The sequence below is a fragment of the Amphiura filiformis genome, chromosome 5, assembly GCF_039555335.1.
Source record: "Amphiura filiformis chromosome 5, Afil_fr2py, whole genome shotgun sequence".
Classification (NCBI taxonomy): Eukaryota; Metazoa; Echinodermata; class Ophiuroidea; order Amphilepidida; family Amphiuridae; genus Amphiura; species Amphiura filiformis.
This window is the reverse complement of record NC_092632.1, coordinates 36,816,098-36,831,855: the sequence shown is the minus strand read 5'-3', so window position 1 is coordinate 36,831,855 and position 15,758 is coordinate 36,816,098. Positions and strand designations below refer to the sequence as shown.

Here is a 15,758-nt window from a genome sequence, read left to right as displayed (position 1 = left end):
AACTCGCAAACGCAAAATCGGAATCAACTGAAATTTTGGGAATAGGCTTTTTCGTGGATATGTACTGAAAAATGTCATAAAAAGAGGATGCTAGGATCACGAAACACTCCTTTAAGGGAACCAGCATCGTGCTAAGAACCTTCAAATAGCATACAACTTTTGATTATGTTCCTTCCTTGGGTTTTAGATCACCGTTTAAATTAGTTCTTCAGCAAATGATCTCGGGCGTGTGTAGCATACTATACTTCGATTAAAAAGCTCATACTTTGATGTTCAAAGTTTAACCCTTTTCACTGGTTAATATTTGTAACGTGTGCTAAAACTAGGTTCCAACAGGCCTATTTGTAGTCTATGATTTGTAGTGTTGATATTATCGTGGTTTCCCGCTCACCTTATAAATTTGACGATTTCATCTTCGTGAAGCACTGTACGATGGAGAGACGCAAAAGCGCCTTCTATAGCACTCGATAAGCGTTCGTCTTCAACCATGATGGGAATATTTGGCATATAAGCCTAGAAGTAATTGAAATTGTCAAAAGAGTATTTCTTTCTGTTTATGTGCCTAGTAATAAAGTAATATATATAGTAGGATGATAATCTCGTATATCTCTGAGCTGCATGAGTCTCTCTCTCTCTCCCTCTCTCATTGATCAGGCTGATTGTTGTGCGGATCAGCGCTAGTAGTAGTGCGTACATGGTAACTTCAGCGCGTGCGACGCTTTTCAACGCTGCGATTACGCTCATGATCATGATGTCTTGTCTTGTCTTGTCTTGGTTAAGGTGGCTGTGTACTCTCAGACATGCATGTAGTAAAAGTGCAATAACTTTGTAATTATTCGCGCAAGACATATAAAAGTATACATTTTTTTATAAAGGCAAGACATCAATAAATCTTAATATAAATACAGATTTGGGGTAAAAACAACAATTATGAAAAAATCACAAAAAGTGAGTTTTTGGCAATATTTGTTAGGTACATCATAACAAAAAACACTCTTTCCAAAATATTTTATTTTGTTTTTAGCTCAATCTTGAGGCTCCATTCCAAAAACGGTTTTTTTTTTTGATATTGGCCTCAGTTTTTGAGATATTGACCATATAAGGCATCAAATTGAACTTTTTTAAATCCACAAACGCCTATTTGCACAAAATGATGCCTAAAATCGGAAATAGACCAAAATATAAAAAATGAGAAAACCGTTTCTTGAGTCGATCATGCTTTTTACGATGATCATATTTGCTTACCTATAGATGCTGTATTTATTGAGTTATCGTGTACCTAAATCGTCATTTTACCGAGAAAATGAACATTGAAATAATGGCCGTTAAAGTTTAAAGTGGTCACATTTTGCCCTTTCATCGAATCTCACAGGAGAATGCGGCAGTTTTCGTTTTCTACCTTATATTATGTGAACATCGGGTAAATCCACAGCCCGTTGAGAAGTTTGAGCGAAATCCATTCATAACTTGATATTCAAATCGAGGAAAAGAACTTGAAAAACCCCACATTTTATCAGCTAAAACGGAGCCATTTGACCACTTGAAATTAGTGTTTCCAAAGGATGCGCCACGCATGCAGATAAGCGTCGCGTATGCGTAGCGTATCTGTGCGTTAACAAATTGCGCGATACGCAGCGCGATGCGTTGTTGCGCGCGTGTCACCCCGCTGATACAACAAAGATTTTCTCTCTTTTAAAATTGCAAACACGAATGAAATAGTGAAATAAAATCCATAAAATAGCGCAGTAACAAAGTAACAAATATCAAAAAAGCTCAATTTTGCGAAAGAAACAACGTCTTGAGTACACAGCCGCGTTAAGTCGGCAGGTTCAATCATGCTGTACTTTCGCCAACTTTGATGCTGCTCAAGCTGATATTGATATGACTACCTAAATTACTTTTGGACTCTATTTTTGAAGATATCAAGTGTGGCTGCTGAAGTGGTGTCAGGGGCGTAGCAAGCGGGGGGACAGGGTGGACGAAGTCCATGGGCCCCGAGCGTTCAGGGGCCCCGAGCGCAAAAGTGAAAATTAAATAAGGGCTGATAATGGAGAACGTGGCCGGATTTACCATTGAGCCAGATGGGCCCGGGTCCAGGGCCCCAAATTTTGGGGCCCCAAAGTTGTCCTATGCATCTTTCTTTTAACCAGCAAGATTTTCTGCGATTCGCGCCCATTCAAATAGCAACATTTATGTTGATCTGGCGCTAAAATAGTCTAAAATAGTCTGAATTTTTTTGGCGTACTTTGCGCGCAAATGGCGTATATAGTAACATTGGAACAAAATATGTTAGTCCCCCTCCATATTATACTTAAGCCAAAACTTGGCCACTGACTTGAGTTCACTTGCCTTCCTCGGCACGTGATTTCGGGGCCTCAAAATTTTTACCTGGCCCAGGGCCCCCAAGGTTAATCTCGCCCTGCTTCAAAGAGCCCGTACTGCTCCTTGTCCATGGGCCCCTGATGCTCTTGCTACGCCCCTGAGTGGTGTCCCCCTGGAGCTTGTTCCAGTCTGTCACAGTGCGAGGGAGGAAGGAGTTCAAATAGATGTCCTTTGTTCCTTGCATCTTGAGGATTTTATGTTGGTGACTATACCCCTGGTTCTGGTTTCCGTTGACATGGTGATCATGTCGTCCCTGTCGATTGCAACCAAGTCGTTCATGATTTTGTACATCATGGTCAGTCTGTTTGTTCTGCGTCGGTCTTCTAAGGTCTTCCACTCAAGTTTCTCCAGCATTTTTGTTACACTGCTGCGCTGCTCGTAGTCTTTCAAGCAGAATCTGGCTGCTTTCCGCTGGATTCTCTCCAGAAGTATCTTATCTCCTCTTCTGTATGGATCCCATACACAGGAAGCATATTCTAATACGGGTCTAACCAGCGCTGTATAGGCTGCTACTTTAGTTTCCTTTAGTTTCCTGCGATGCAAACCAGATGTTTCTCTTAAGGAAGCCCATGATCCTGCTTGCTTTTGAGGCTGCCATCTTGATGTGCCCCTTCCACTGAAGACGATTGTCGATTTGGACTCCTAAATATGGATGGCTAGTCACTTCATTGAGTTCTTCTCCACAGAATGTGTAGTTCATCTGCGGTCTTTCTTTCTTGAGGGTGATCTGCATAACAGAGCACTTGCTGGGATTGAATTTCATGCCCCATTTGTCTTGCCACTCCTGAAGTTTTGTCAGGTCGTCTTGCAAGACTGTCAGCTCCTCAGGTGAACTGATAGATGTATAAAGCACACAATCATCTGCAAACAACCTTGCTGTACTTGTGAGGTTTGCAGGAAGGTCATTGATGAAAAGTAAGAACCACAATGGTCCAGTGACTGTGCCTTGTGGAACCCCTGAAGTCACATTTTTCGGCTCTGAAGGTGTCCCTTCACAGACCACTCTCTGTGTACGTCTAGTAAGGAAGGTGATGCACACACCCCGCAGGATCATGTTTGGCGGGAAATATTATTTCAAACACGTACAGCACCTTTTTCATATCATAAACTATATAATTTTGTTTCAAATCGTTCAAATCTTTGCCCAGTCAGATCCTGATATGACACTCATCTGTTTTAGAGACCCATGCCATGAACTTTATAATAAGTTTTTGCAGTCGAGAATAAGCATTCTACGCCCGAAGTTCCACAGAAATTACGAATATTTGATTTCGCAATATTTGCTCCTTTTATGGGACTTTTAGCCATATACTAAAACGTTCAATTTTAGTTTATTCAAAGGCATGCATGAAAATGTACATTTCTTAAAATGCAGTGGCGTTACGTAGCGTCTTGGTGGCACAGGGAGCACGTGTATGGCAAGCCAAAAGCCCCATTACGTATTGCGACAACGCGTTGCTTTCGCCAAAGCAACGCGTTGCTTTCGAAAGCAACGCGTTGCTAAGCCAGCCAATAGAAATAGAGCTTTTAGCAACGCGTTGCTTTCACAAGCAACGCGTTGCTTTCCCAAAGCAACGCGTTGCTTACATACTCAATTATTCAGGGGCGCCCAAGCCGGGGTTTTTTATTAGCCAATCATATCACACTTAAAAATAGGTAGTCAAAATTTTGACTAATTTAGGGGGTCAATTTGAAATAACCCTGATGAAGTCAAATTTGACCACCTTAGGGGTCATTTTTAGTTGTTGACATCATATTAAATTGACCCCTAAAAGGGTCATATGTAAATGACCCCAAATATAGTCATTTTTTTTTTTTTTTTCCGGGGTCATTTTTAAACCGGGACCCCTGAATGTAGTCATTTCAACTACGTTAGGGGTAATTTTCTAATAATGACCCCCGGATATAGTCATTTTTTGACACTAATAGGGTTATTTTTCAACTGACTCTGTTAGGGGTAAAATCATTTTTTGACCCTAAATGTAGTCATTTTTAACTACTATTGGGTCAAATCATTTGACTTCATGTACCGGGTCAAAAATGACTTCAATGGGTTTGGTGCATAGTTGACCCTGCATATGGGGTCAAAAATGACTACTTAAGAGTCATTTTTGACTACCTATTTTTAAGTGTGTATCGGCGCTTTGAAGAGCTGTTGGTTATGTCCATCCCGCCTTAGTGGTACTAGTTGTTACATGTTTTGTGTTTTGCGTGTATCACACTATAATTGTACACTTAATTATAGACCTAAATACTCAGTCTGAGAAATTCCTTGAGCAACAATATTAATTTGTTCATTATCATAAAACGAAATCCATTTCAGGCGTAAAATTTCACAAAAATGAGAACAATAAATAAGCTTATAAAGAGTTTCTTGCATGCTTGTGTGTATCCTGTAAGAGTCGCTGTGATTGGTTGTCGCCACAAGACGTAAAGAATGACAACAACGTGTTGCTTGCGAAAGCAACGCGTTGCTTTCAGAAGGCGAAAGCAACGCGTTGCTTTGGGGAAAGCAACGTGTTGCTAAAAGCTCTATATCTATTGGCTGGCTTAGCAACGCGTTGCTTTCGAAAGCAACGCGTTGTCGCAATACGTAATGGGCCTTTTAGCTTGCCATACACGTGCCCCCCAATCGATTGCGAAATTAGAAAATCCCATTGGAAAATTACCGAAAAACGGCTTGTGCTCCCCAATCAGATCTGGTGCCCCCATCATGGTCGGTGCCCCCCCCACCCCAATATGATGACATTGCTACGCCATGCCACTAGCATGTCACAGATGGTCTGAACGTGATTCTGTAACCATTCAGGTTTCAACGTTTTCACGTTGCTCATGATGGTTTATATTATATCTATTATAATATTTATGCTGGTTTGGACGATATCCCAATTGATCATGTTGATTATTTAATCTAAATTTTCTGCTGATGCTAAATTGTCTAAACTTGAAACAGAGCTGAACCATGCAGTGGCGGCCAATTTATAATTCGGAGGTATTCTACCAACTCCATAACTAAGCTATAAAAAGTACTTATTCACATAAAGAAGATTGTCATTTTGGCAGCCATTCTGAATTTTTTACACTTCTTTAATTTTCAATTTCTTTACACTAGGTGGCAAAAGTCGGTTCTAGTTCCTTGCAACCAATTCTATAACTAAATTCACTACAAGTACCTATGATAAGACGATACACATAAAGGCAATTGCCATTTTGGCAGCCATCTTGAATTGATGCAGGAACAAAGGAATATTGGAATTACATTATCTGTGATGTAACCTTTAAAACAATCGGCATTTTAAGGCATCCCTTTCTACACGACCTTACGGATTAATGTGCTACTTTCATTTTTTGGAAACGTGCCATTTTATACTTCGGAGATACCCTACTTTTACTTGGTAGGTGTAAAAAGTCGATTCTAGAGCACTCCAACCAGCTCCATATCTAAAGCCACTATAAAAATTACCTAATGAACTGTAGGCCTACACATAAAAAAGGTTATCATTTTGGCAGCCATTTTGAATTGATGCAGGAAAGAAGAATATTGTTTGTTTAGTGAAAAAGTCAGAACACACCTTCTCTTGAAATCAGCGATAACACACTAAAATCGTCTTTTTACAATCTATTCAGGCAATGAAATTTATCCTTGATTCTTAAAAAAAAAATCGGTATTTTAAGACGTCACCTTGCACGTGACCTTGAGGGTTAATGTGCCATATTTACAATTTTGGAACATACCATTTTGTGCCCAGGACATACGGTATACTAGTATGTCCTTATCATAATTAGTATACAACAAAAATCGGTTCTGGAGACCTCCAACGAAACGTTTTTCGCCGAAGCCAAGCTCATAGACTATATCCAAGCACTATGTTTTTAACTGACATTTCTGAAGGAAATTATTGCTTTATATTTGACCGAGAAAATTAATTTCATATCAAAAGGTGTATCTCTGAATTGTGCTGATTTCAACATGTATCGATCGACTTTTAGCGCGATGCATAACAAAAGAAGCTGCATGGTGACCACCGTTCTAAATGTATAACTGTAATCATGGTAATGGCTTTGAGCAGATGAATTAGTAAATGGAAATTGAAGCAACTCACCTTTGTTGAATAATGTCAAATTGAAGTAAACATCTCAAAAAAAGTAACTAACCCCCCTTAAATATTGACCATTATTCAAAAACGGGGGATTGTATTACAAAATCTGTAAAATGCGTTGGAAGCAGAATTTATTTTTGCACATTTTGACACCTCATTTGTTGCAATTGACTAAATAATGACGTCACAGCGTACATTTAAATCAATGTAACCAAAGATATGAAAGTTGCAGTAAATTGTATTGATTTTGTATTCAGTATAATGGAAGGAAATCTGTGTAATATCTGAGTGTTTTTGTATTGTATGCAAGTGCAACTTTCAAACCTGGACCTCGCTACATTAAATTGACTGGCGTTTTATTGTTTTCTGGGCTATCGTATCAAATGAGGTGTCAAAATGCGCAGAAATAAATTCTGCTTCAACGCATTTTACAGATTTGTAATTCAATAGCCCGTTTTTGAATAATGGCTATTATTTAAGGGGGGTTAGTTACTTTTTTGAGGTGTTTATATGAGTGAAATAGAAGAAATCATGCAGAGAATACCGTGTTGCAAATTTGTTTTGAAAAGCTGTTCAATAGTTCATGCAATTTTTGAAAGTGCATTGTATTTTCTCATCCAAAGAATCCCCATGGCAACAATTTAAATTGAAAGAGAGTACATTTGCGAGCAAATTGTTTTTGTAGATGAGGTATCACTCGCTTCGTTTCTTCTATATACATAATATATTATCATGTTCAGAAGGTTTGGAAAAATGCAAAATATAAATGTTGAGCATTTATGTTGAGGGATTTTCTGTTAGAAGATCCTGCGCAAGGAAAGTCTACACTATCCCCAACTATATTATAATAATACACTTAAAACGTTTAAAACGTCGTTAATATCATTGATGTAAAGATTCGCCCCCCCCAACATGCTGAAATTACAGGTTTAATGAACTGCACTTATATAACATGCTCAAGCAATCAGGGTCAAAACCGATAAATCGGCAGTACTTGGAAAAATCGTGTCGCACACATTGAATTATAATTTTCACGAATGATTTAACTTCCATTGTTAATTTCTTTTGTATAATTAAACAACCAGACTACACTCAGAAAAATGGTAATGTTTTATAATCTTTCATTAATTCCTTTTATAAACCACGGCAGGTTGTTTGAGAGATTTATGGTCAAAACACTGTGTCGCAGATGAAATATTTTTTATATTTAATGTTGCTCATTCTTAAGGGATGTGAGAAGAGCGAACCGTGGTTTGGATTCAAGTTCAGTGTTTGCAACCACTAAGGAGCACACGTATTAACATATCGCGGTAACGTAGGTTTCACGAAACCTTGACACATTTTGATGGTATTTTAATATTTATTTTGAACATTACATAGGCCTACTTGTTTGTGATATTTTAAGCGTTTAAAAATTTCAAAATAATCCCATTCAATTACACGGTTGACAACGGAAATGTACTGAATTTAGAGAATTCGTGGCTCTCACCACCTGGGATTGTACTTTTTGCCACACAAATGGATAACAATACTTTATTTGTAATATTACGGTTGCTCCGACCTTTAATATCATTCACAATAATAATTTGCAATAGCAATTGCCATGTAATTGTAATTCAGTACAATGTCAACATATTTTTTTTAAAGATGGTCTTTTTTAATTAAATCAAATTTGAGGTTGTCAAATGGTTGTGTACATGATATCAGAGAAAATGATAATATTAATATAGCACACTTTTTAAACTAACTGCATCACAGCAAACACAAAACGTTTTTAAAACGTTTTAAACGGATTATATTTTGGGTTTTAATTTTGGTAAAAACGTTTTAATAACATCAAATGTCTGTTTATATAACGGTCATACTACGTTTTGAAATGTCAATATTTTATTTTCAAATATTTGTTGCAAACATTTTTGCCAAATATTTCTTCAACACTTAAATAACATTATGTTAGAATATTTTGCAGTAAGTTTTCAAAAAATGCCTATGATGTTATGAAAACGTCTTAAACCAATTAGGCCTATATAATCCAATATTTAAACGTTTTCTGGAAATTTGTATGGATGGCGGAAACCTTCAAAATACGCCTAAGAATACGCCTAAGAATACGCCTAACCTTAGACGTCTAAGATGCAATCTTAGACGTCTAAGATGCATTCTTAGGCGTCTAAGATGCAATCTTAGGCGTCTAAGAAATTCGCGGTAGACTTAAATCAACGAATCACAGGACTAGAAATCCCAAACAACCAATCATCTTAGGCGTATTCAATTATTGACCAATGAAATCTTAGACGCCTAAGATTTTACACGCCTAAGAATTCTTACACGTCTAAGATTGACCATTTGACCGTGACTAGTGATGGACGGTATCGCAAATTCGATCAAAACGTACAAGGGACGCTGTGCGTTAGAGAATATTTCGAACAATGGCTGGGTGGTGTGTTTTTTAATAAACTCCTTTTCTCTCCATAGCCACCGCGTCAATCCCAAAGAGAAAGGGGTGATGGGGTGGGAGGGGGGTAGGGTACATGTTCTCCCACCTTTCGGCACAATGGCCCATTGTTTTGTTCTTTTCAGCCACTTTTTGACAATTCAGGCTGAACATATTTTTACATAATAGGTTTTTTTTTCATTTGAACATAATCTAGCAGCTGATGTTGTTGTTGCAAACTGATAAAACTTTAATTTGTTTTAAATAGTTTGTTTTTCTGATGACTTGCAGTTAATGTAAGATTTCTATTTGTGTGGCTATAGTGTAAATGATGATGATAATGATGATGGTGTTGTTGTTGTTGTTGTTGTTGTTGTTGTTGTTGTTGTTGTTGTTGATGATGATGATGATGATGATGATGATGATGATGATGGATAATACAAATTATGTCAGATGATTATTAGAGTCGTGGTGGTGATGATGATGGCAGTGATGAAGGATTAAATTTAGTATGAAATTTTCATGAAACATTAATGTTTGCCACTCATGTTACTTGTAATGCTTAAACAAACAGCACGTGTCTATGATGTCACCCTGCTCACTTTTCATGTATGTTTTTTCTTAACACGTATGGTATGACTGAGCCAAAATACACAGTTAAGAGACCTCGATACCTCCATTCAACAAGAAAGTTAACCTGACGGTGTAGGGTATGATGTGTTTATATCCAATACGTTCAGAGGTCAAGTTATTACTGCACACACATTATAAGGTCAACCAACTATGTCTTTATAACTCGAACAGCGTGTGACATATTTTCGCTAAGGCCCCCGGCCAAGGCCAAATCGTCTTTTATAATTGAAGAGATCAGATATGCATAATTTCAGTCTGCAAAGTGCAAGAAGACAAGAGGTCAAATTTGCTATGTTAAAAATAGAATCATGGAGGTATATAAATATATGCTAGGCATGTTTGTTCCTCTTTGTTGTTTGTGTATTAATTTTCATCATCATCATCATCATCCTCATCATATCATCATCGTCGTCATCGTCGTCGCCGTCATCATGCTCATCAACATTTTACCTGACTACTCCTAGCCACACCAAAACAGCACACCAAACCAACGAAAATAAAATCAAACCAATTAATCAATTTTGCTGCAAGTCCTCAGAGAAAATCACATTGGTGATACCGTCCATCACTAAAATATCAATCTTAGACGTGTAAGAATTCTTAGGCGTGTAAAATCTTAGGCGTCTAAGATTTCATTGGTCAATAATTGAATACGCCTAAGATGATTGGTTGTTTGGGATTTCTGGTCCTGTGATTCGTTGATTTAAGTCTACCGCGATTTTCTTAGACGCCTAAGATTGCATCTTAGACGCCTAAGAATGCATCTTAGACGTCTAAGGTTAGGCGTATTCTTAGGCGTATTCTTAGGCGTATTTTGAAGGTTTCCGCCATCCATAAATTTGTTCTAACCTTTTGTGAATAATGTTAAAACCTTTTATGCTGGCTGCATATCATGCATCATCATGCGTGCCTGAGAATACGCATAAGTATAATCATGGAGGGTTCTTATTTCCATGGTATAATGCGGCAACGTTCACTATATATAGACTTTTGTATTTTTGCAAGGATCCCCTACGCTATACATGTATATCCTAGTCGCAATAACAAAGCGCATTAAGTATATTGTTTGTTTGTTTGTTTGTTTATTTCTTCTTTATACTGGGTCCATATTCAGGGGAAAATTTAAGTATTGTTGTGTGGTGTTTCAAGTAGATGTGTAGGGTATGTGGTTGTGTGGGGTGGGGTTGTGTCTGTGGTAATGGTGGGTTTGTATACGTGTGTGTGGGGTGGGGTAATACATACGGGTAAGTTGTGTGGGGGTGAGTTGGTGTTTGCGCGCTACACTGCAAAAACTGTCTACAAATTAAGCACTAATATATTGTATGTCTACACGTCCCCCGCGTCCCACATCCTCCTGAATACCCCACAATGACAATGTAAACACTGATCCACAATATGAGTTGCACATTGCCAGAATTGAACAATTTTGCAGCAAGTCTTTTGCTTCTTGATGCATCACTTTTGAGTAAGCCCATGTTTATACATGTGACATATCCCTATGTATTTCATAAAACCCTCACATTTTCTTTAATTAAATTACTGATGTTACTAATAAAATTATATGTTACACTGATTGTACACGGTACACGTTTTTTCATAATCAATATCCTTTCGATACTCTCTAAATGTACAAAAGTAACAATCCACATCTTTCAAAAAGAATAAAAATATAGCCATGACAACTACACTCTGAACAATTAATAAAATGATACATTCTCTACTATAAAATAACACCTTTCAACATGGCATTGAATTCATGTTACTTCCATTTCTTTTCATAGATAGCAATTTCCACTCTTTGGGGAAATCACTCTTTCACTTTGTTTTTCACTCTTTTACACTCTTGTTATTCTATTATATTACCAATCTTGATCAATTATAATTTAGTAAATTCAGCCATTATGTATTCACTTTATTTGTATTCGTAATTTATTTGAAATTATTTTTGTATTGACTAGCGGGACACCCGCGCTACGCGCGTAGACTGGATCCTTCAGTCTTTCAACAACTACGCACGGTCATCGGGTTGTGCTGTTGGTGAATAAGGCAACGTGAAGGATTGTGGGTAAAAAAAGGCGCCGCCATTAGAGGCCAGAAGGATTCAGGCTACTACGCGCGGGGCCCCGCTAGGTGAGTAAATGGGAGCGTTCACTAAAACGGGAGGAATTACTGAACAGGTAGAATCATTGAAAAGGTAAATTTCATTTATCCGAGTCTGACCCTCGTTAAGCCTAAGTTTCCATTTTAGTTTCTTTCTTTCTTTTTAGTTTCTTCTATATGGGCCAATTTTGTTCCATTTTTTAAAAACATTTTGCTGCTAAGCTTGCAAATTTACATTACCATGTTTTTTATTTACTCAATCCCGTTCCCATTATTTTCTAAATCTGTCCTTTCTTACATTTCCCTGTTGACTTCATTTTTTATTTGCTGCTTAGCTTGTGATTTCCCGTTTTCATGTTATTTATTTAGTTCTGTCCTCAGTTTAATAGCTTTTTTTTATTTAAATCATCTAATTTTATTACATTTTATTATTCTTTCCTTCTTTAGCCTATTTTATTCCCGTTTTCATTTTCTTACTGTGACTAACTATAGGCTAACCCACATACTCGTAGGCCTACCTGTTTGTCCTCATTTTGTTTTCTTTTTTAATTACAGTAGGCCTACCTCTTCATGTTGTTTGTACTTTTCACATCTTTTCCCCGTATTTATTACGCCTACGGTCGGTCGTTCACCCGTATTATCATTCATTGCGCGACTCTGCGTCGTTTACGCGCGACATGGCGTAGTGCTGCGTTACCCGCGCGCTATCGCTGCGCTACGCGAGCGGCTTGGCATTAGATACGCCCGTACGACGCGCACGGGCTAGCTTGACAACTGACTCCCTTTTTTGTTTACCCAGCATAGCAACGTACCACATTTTCACTGATTTTGAGGCCAATTCTTGACCGTTTTCAACCAAATAAAGTTTAAACACGTTCCCGTATATTCATCGATCTCCCGTATGAATTTGGCGACATTTGGATCGAAACTGACGGAGCCTTTCCATGATACATACATAGATAGATAGATAGATACAACATTTCCCTATTTATAGTAAGATTCTTATTACACGTCGATGTGATATATGAGTAATACTCCTGATATTACTTATGAAAGCAAACACTGCCTACTCCCTATTCCAGAAAAATACAGAACTAATTTTTTGGGATTAAAAAAATATTATCCTGTTTTGCCAAATGAAACATAGCTAAATCTTAATCCTTTAGTTAGTCCTAACTGACAATGAAAGTAAAATTGTAATATTTGATCAATTTTTGGAAATAAGGGCCAAAAACATGCATTTTTAGGGCGTTTTCAACCTTTTTCGTATTCTGTGGCAATCAAGCCCAAAGACTTGAACAAAGACTAATTTCAAGTTATGCATTCTAATATTTGGAAAACACACTTTCCAATCTTTTTCATAACCAATTAACAAAAATAACATACCGTATAATATTAAAATTATAAGCTAACTCTTACCCTACACTCAAGATTTTGAATGCTTAGACTTGTGCCAAGTCTTACAATTTTGTGACTACAATTGTAAGAAAACATGCAAAATTACCAATTTTTGGCCCTTATTTCCATAAATTGACCAAATATTAAAACTTTACTTTCATTATCAGTTAGGACTAACTAAAAGGATTAGGATTTAGCTATGTTTCATTTGGCAAAACAGAATAATATTTTTTAATCCAAAAAAAAATTAGTTCTGTATTTTTCTGGAATGGGGAGTAGTGTCCTTCATTGCCAATGGCGTTCATATTAAATCAATACACACATGGCCATAGTAAATGAAATCGAATGATTTTCATTTTATTTCACACATCATACTTCTGTTAATGTCATTATGAATGGTAATCTATGTCTGACATTACCGTTGACCCGTCCTCAATTCGAATATTAAGCCCAAAACATTTTCTTAGTCCTTTCCTAAACTGGCGGTATTTTAAGGCATATATAACTGGGTTAAGACAGCAGTTTGAGCTTGCCATACAGACTGTTATGATGTATAATGCACTGGAATAGTCAATAGGATAACCAAAATTGAACATTAAAAATATAACTTGGTTTGGTGTCCAACAGATTACAAACGCGGCAAATACAATCAGAAGTGTTTTGAATGTGTTCTTTCTGGCTCTTTTTAGTTCACCACCAAGAGTGTTGTCTAAATTTGGTGAAGCAGCAGAAGTTGGCGCAGTTGTTGCAGCAGTTATCGCGGTTACAACGTGTGAAACATCAGCCAAACGATTGGAGCTCTTTTTCAAAATCAAAATGATATTCAAATATGCAAATATCATGATGAGTAAAGGTATGAGATATTCAACCATAAAAACTATGATTCCCATTTCTGCTTTCCATGATATTTCTGCAAACACACAGGTCCCATTTTGATAATCATATCGTGCTAAATCAGCTGATTTGTAACCAATTGCAAGAAACCAAACGAATACTAATATAACGGCATTAACACGAGTTTCAAAAAGCGTTTGATAGCGAAAAGGAAATACAATAGCAATGTATCTTTCAAACGTTAGCACGACTAAATTGAATGTTGATGCCACAAGGAGTATCCATAAAATGACATGTCCATTCCATACACGACAGAAAATAGAACCTGCGGCACCAGATGGCAGTGGAGCAGGATCTGGAACATTTGCGTGTAATAGAAGAAACAAAGAAGCTAGTAAGTCTATCGCAGCCTGGTGGAAGATAAAAGCATTTGTTGTGGTATGGAGAAACGAAACATTGGAAATAATTGCACAAACAAGACCATTGCCGCAAATACCAAACAGTCCGATCAAAGTTTTAACAACTTGTAGAAACAAAATATTCTCCATTGTGCTCTAAGTTTACAACATTTATTGTAGAATTAAAATCTTTTGCGCTTGCATCGCGGCGAAAATATAACACTTTCACTTAAGTGTTGATCACTGTTATTGCCGTGTGTTGATGTAACAAAATATTATACTCCAACTGCATGGTAATACCCATATTTTATGCGCTTCTGATCTGGTTCATTCTTTCGCCGTGAATTTGATTTGGTTTGCTCATCATCATAGCAGTGTGGTCAACTCAATAATTCTTATGGGCAGACTACAGGGCAAAGAGAATATATCTTGCTAAAAGCAAAATTGTATTACAGCGCATGCGCCAACTGTACATGAAGGTAAACAGTGGATCTCTCAGACGAAACGTTATGGCAATTTCCATTAAGATGTGCAATTGCATTCCTTGATTTGATAAGGAAACATCCGGAAGATTTTAATTATACTCAAAATATGATTAGAGAATAGTTTGAAGAAAGAAGCGAATGAAATATGTGTAAATGGTTTTATGATGAGAAGTGGTAAAATAATGTTCTTTACTTTAGTTAAGGTATTTTTTTAATAAAACGACGAGATTGCAATGGGTAGTAAGATGCTATAACAATTATGAGATGCTATAAAAATGCTTTGATAATTGCAATATAAATTTATTTATTAAAAAGACAATTACCGGTATGTGAATGGTCATAAGTTTCCAGTACAAGTCATAAAAAGCAATACAATTGACATTAAAGGAGTTGTGTAAATGGATATTACACAACGGTATTGAAAGATATGGCAAGACTACATTGTACGAGTAGTGTAAATAAATATTACACAGCGGTATTGCAAAATATGGAAAGACTACATTTTACGAGTAGTGTCAATGAATATTACACAACGGTATTGCAAGATATGGCAAGACTACATTGTACGAGTAGTGTCAATGAATATTACACAACGGTATTGCAAAATATGGAAAGACTACATTGTACGAGTAGTGTAAATAAATATTACACAGCGGTATTGCAAGATATGGCAAGACTACATTTTACGAGTAGTGTAAATGAATATTACACAACGGTATTGCAAGATATGGCAAGACTACATTTTACGAGTAGTGTAAATGAATATTACACAGCGGTATTGCAAGATATGGCAAGACTACATTGTACGAGTAGTGTAAATGAATATTACACAACGGTATTGCAAAATATGGAAAGACTACATTTTACGAGTAGTGTCAATGAATATTACACAACGGTATTGCAAGATATGGCAAGACTACATTGTACGAGTAGTGTCAATGAATATTACACAACGGTATTGCAAAATATGGAAAGACTACATTGTACGAGTAGT

General features: G+C 36.9%; 1 protein-coding gene across 1 annotated transcript; it reads right to left on the bottom strand.

The window, feature by feature from the left end:
* Positions 1 to 13,324: 13,324 nt before the first annotated feature.
* On the bottom strand, positions 13,325 to 14,429 carry LOC140152167 (galanin receptor 2b-like). Its single transcript, XM_072174467.1, has one exon. It carries the CDS (start codon positions 14,427 to 14,429, stop codon positions 13,437 to 13,439), a length of 993 nt encoding a protein of 330 aa, XP_072030568.1. The 3' UTR covers positions 13,325 to 13,436.
* Positions 14,430 to 15,758: the final 1,329 nt, after the last annotated feature.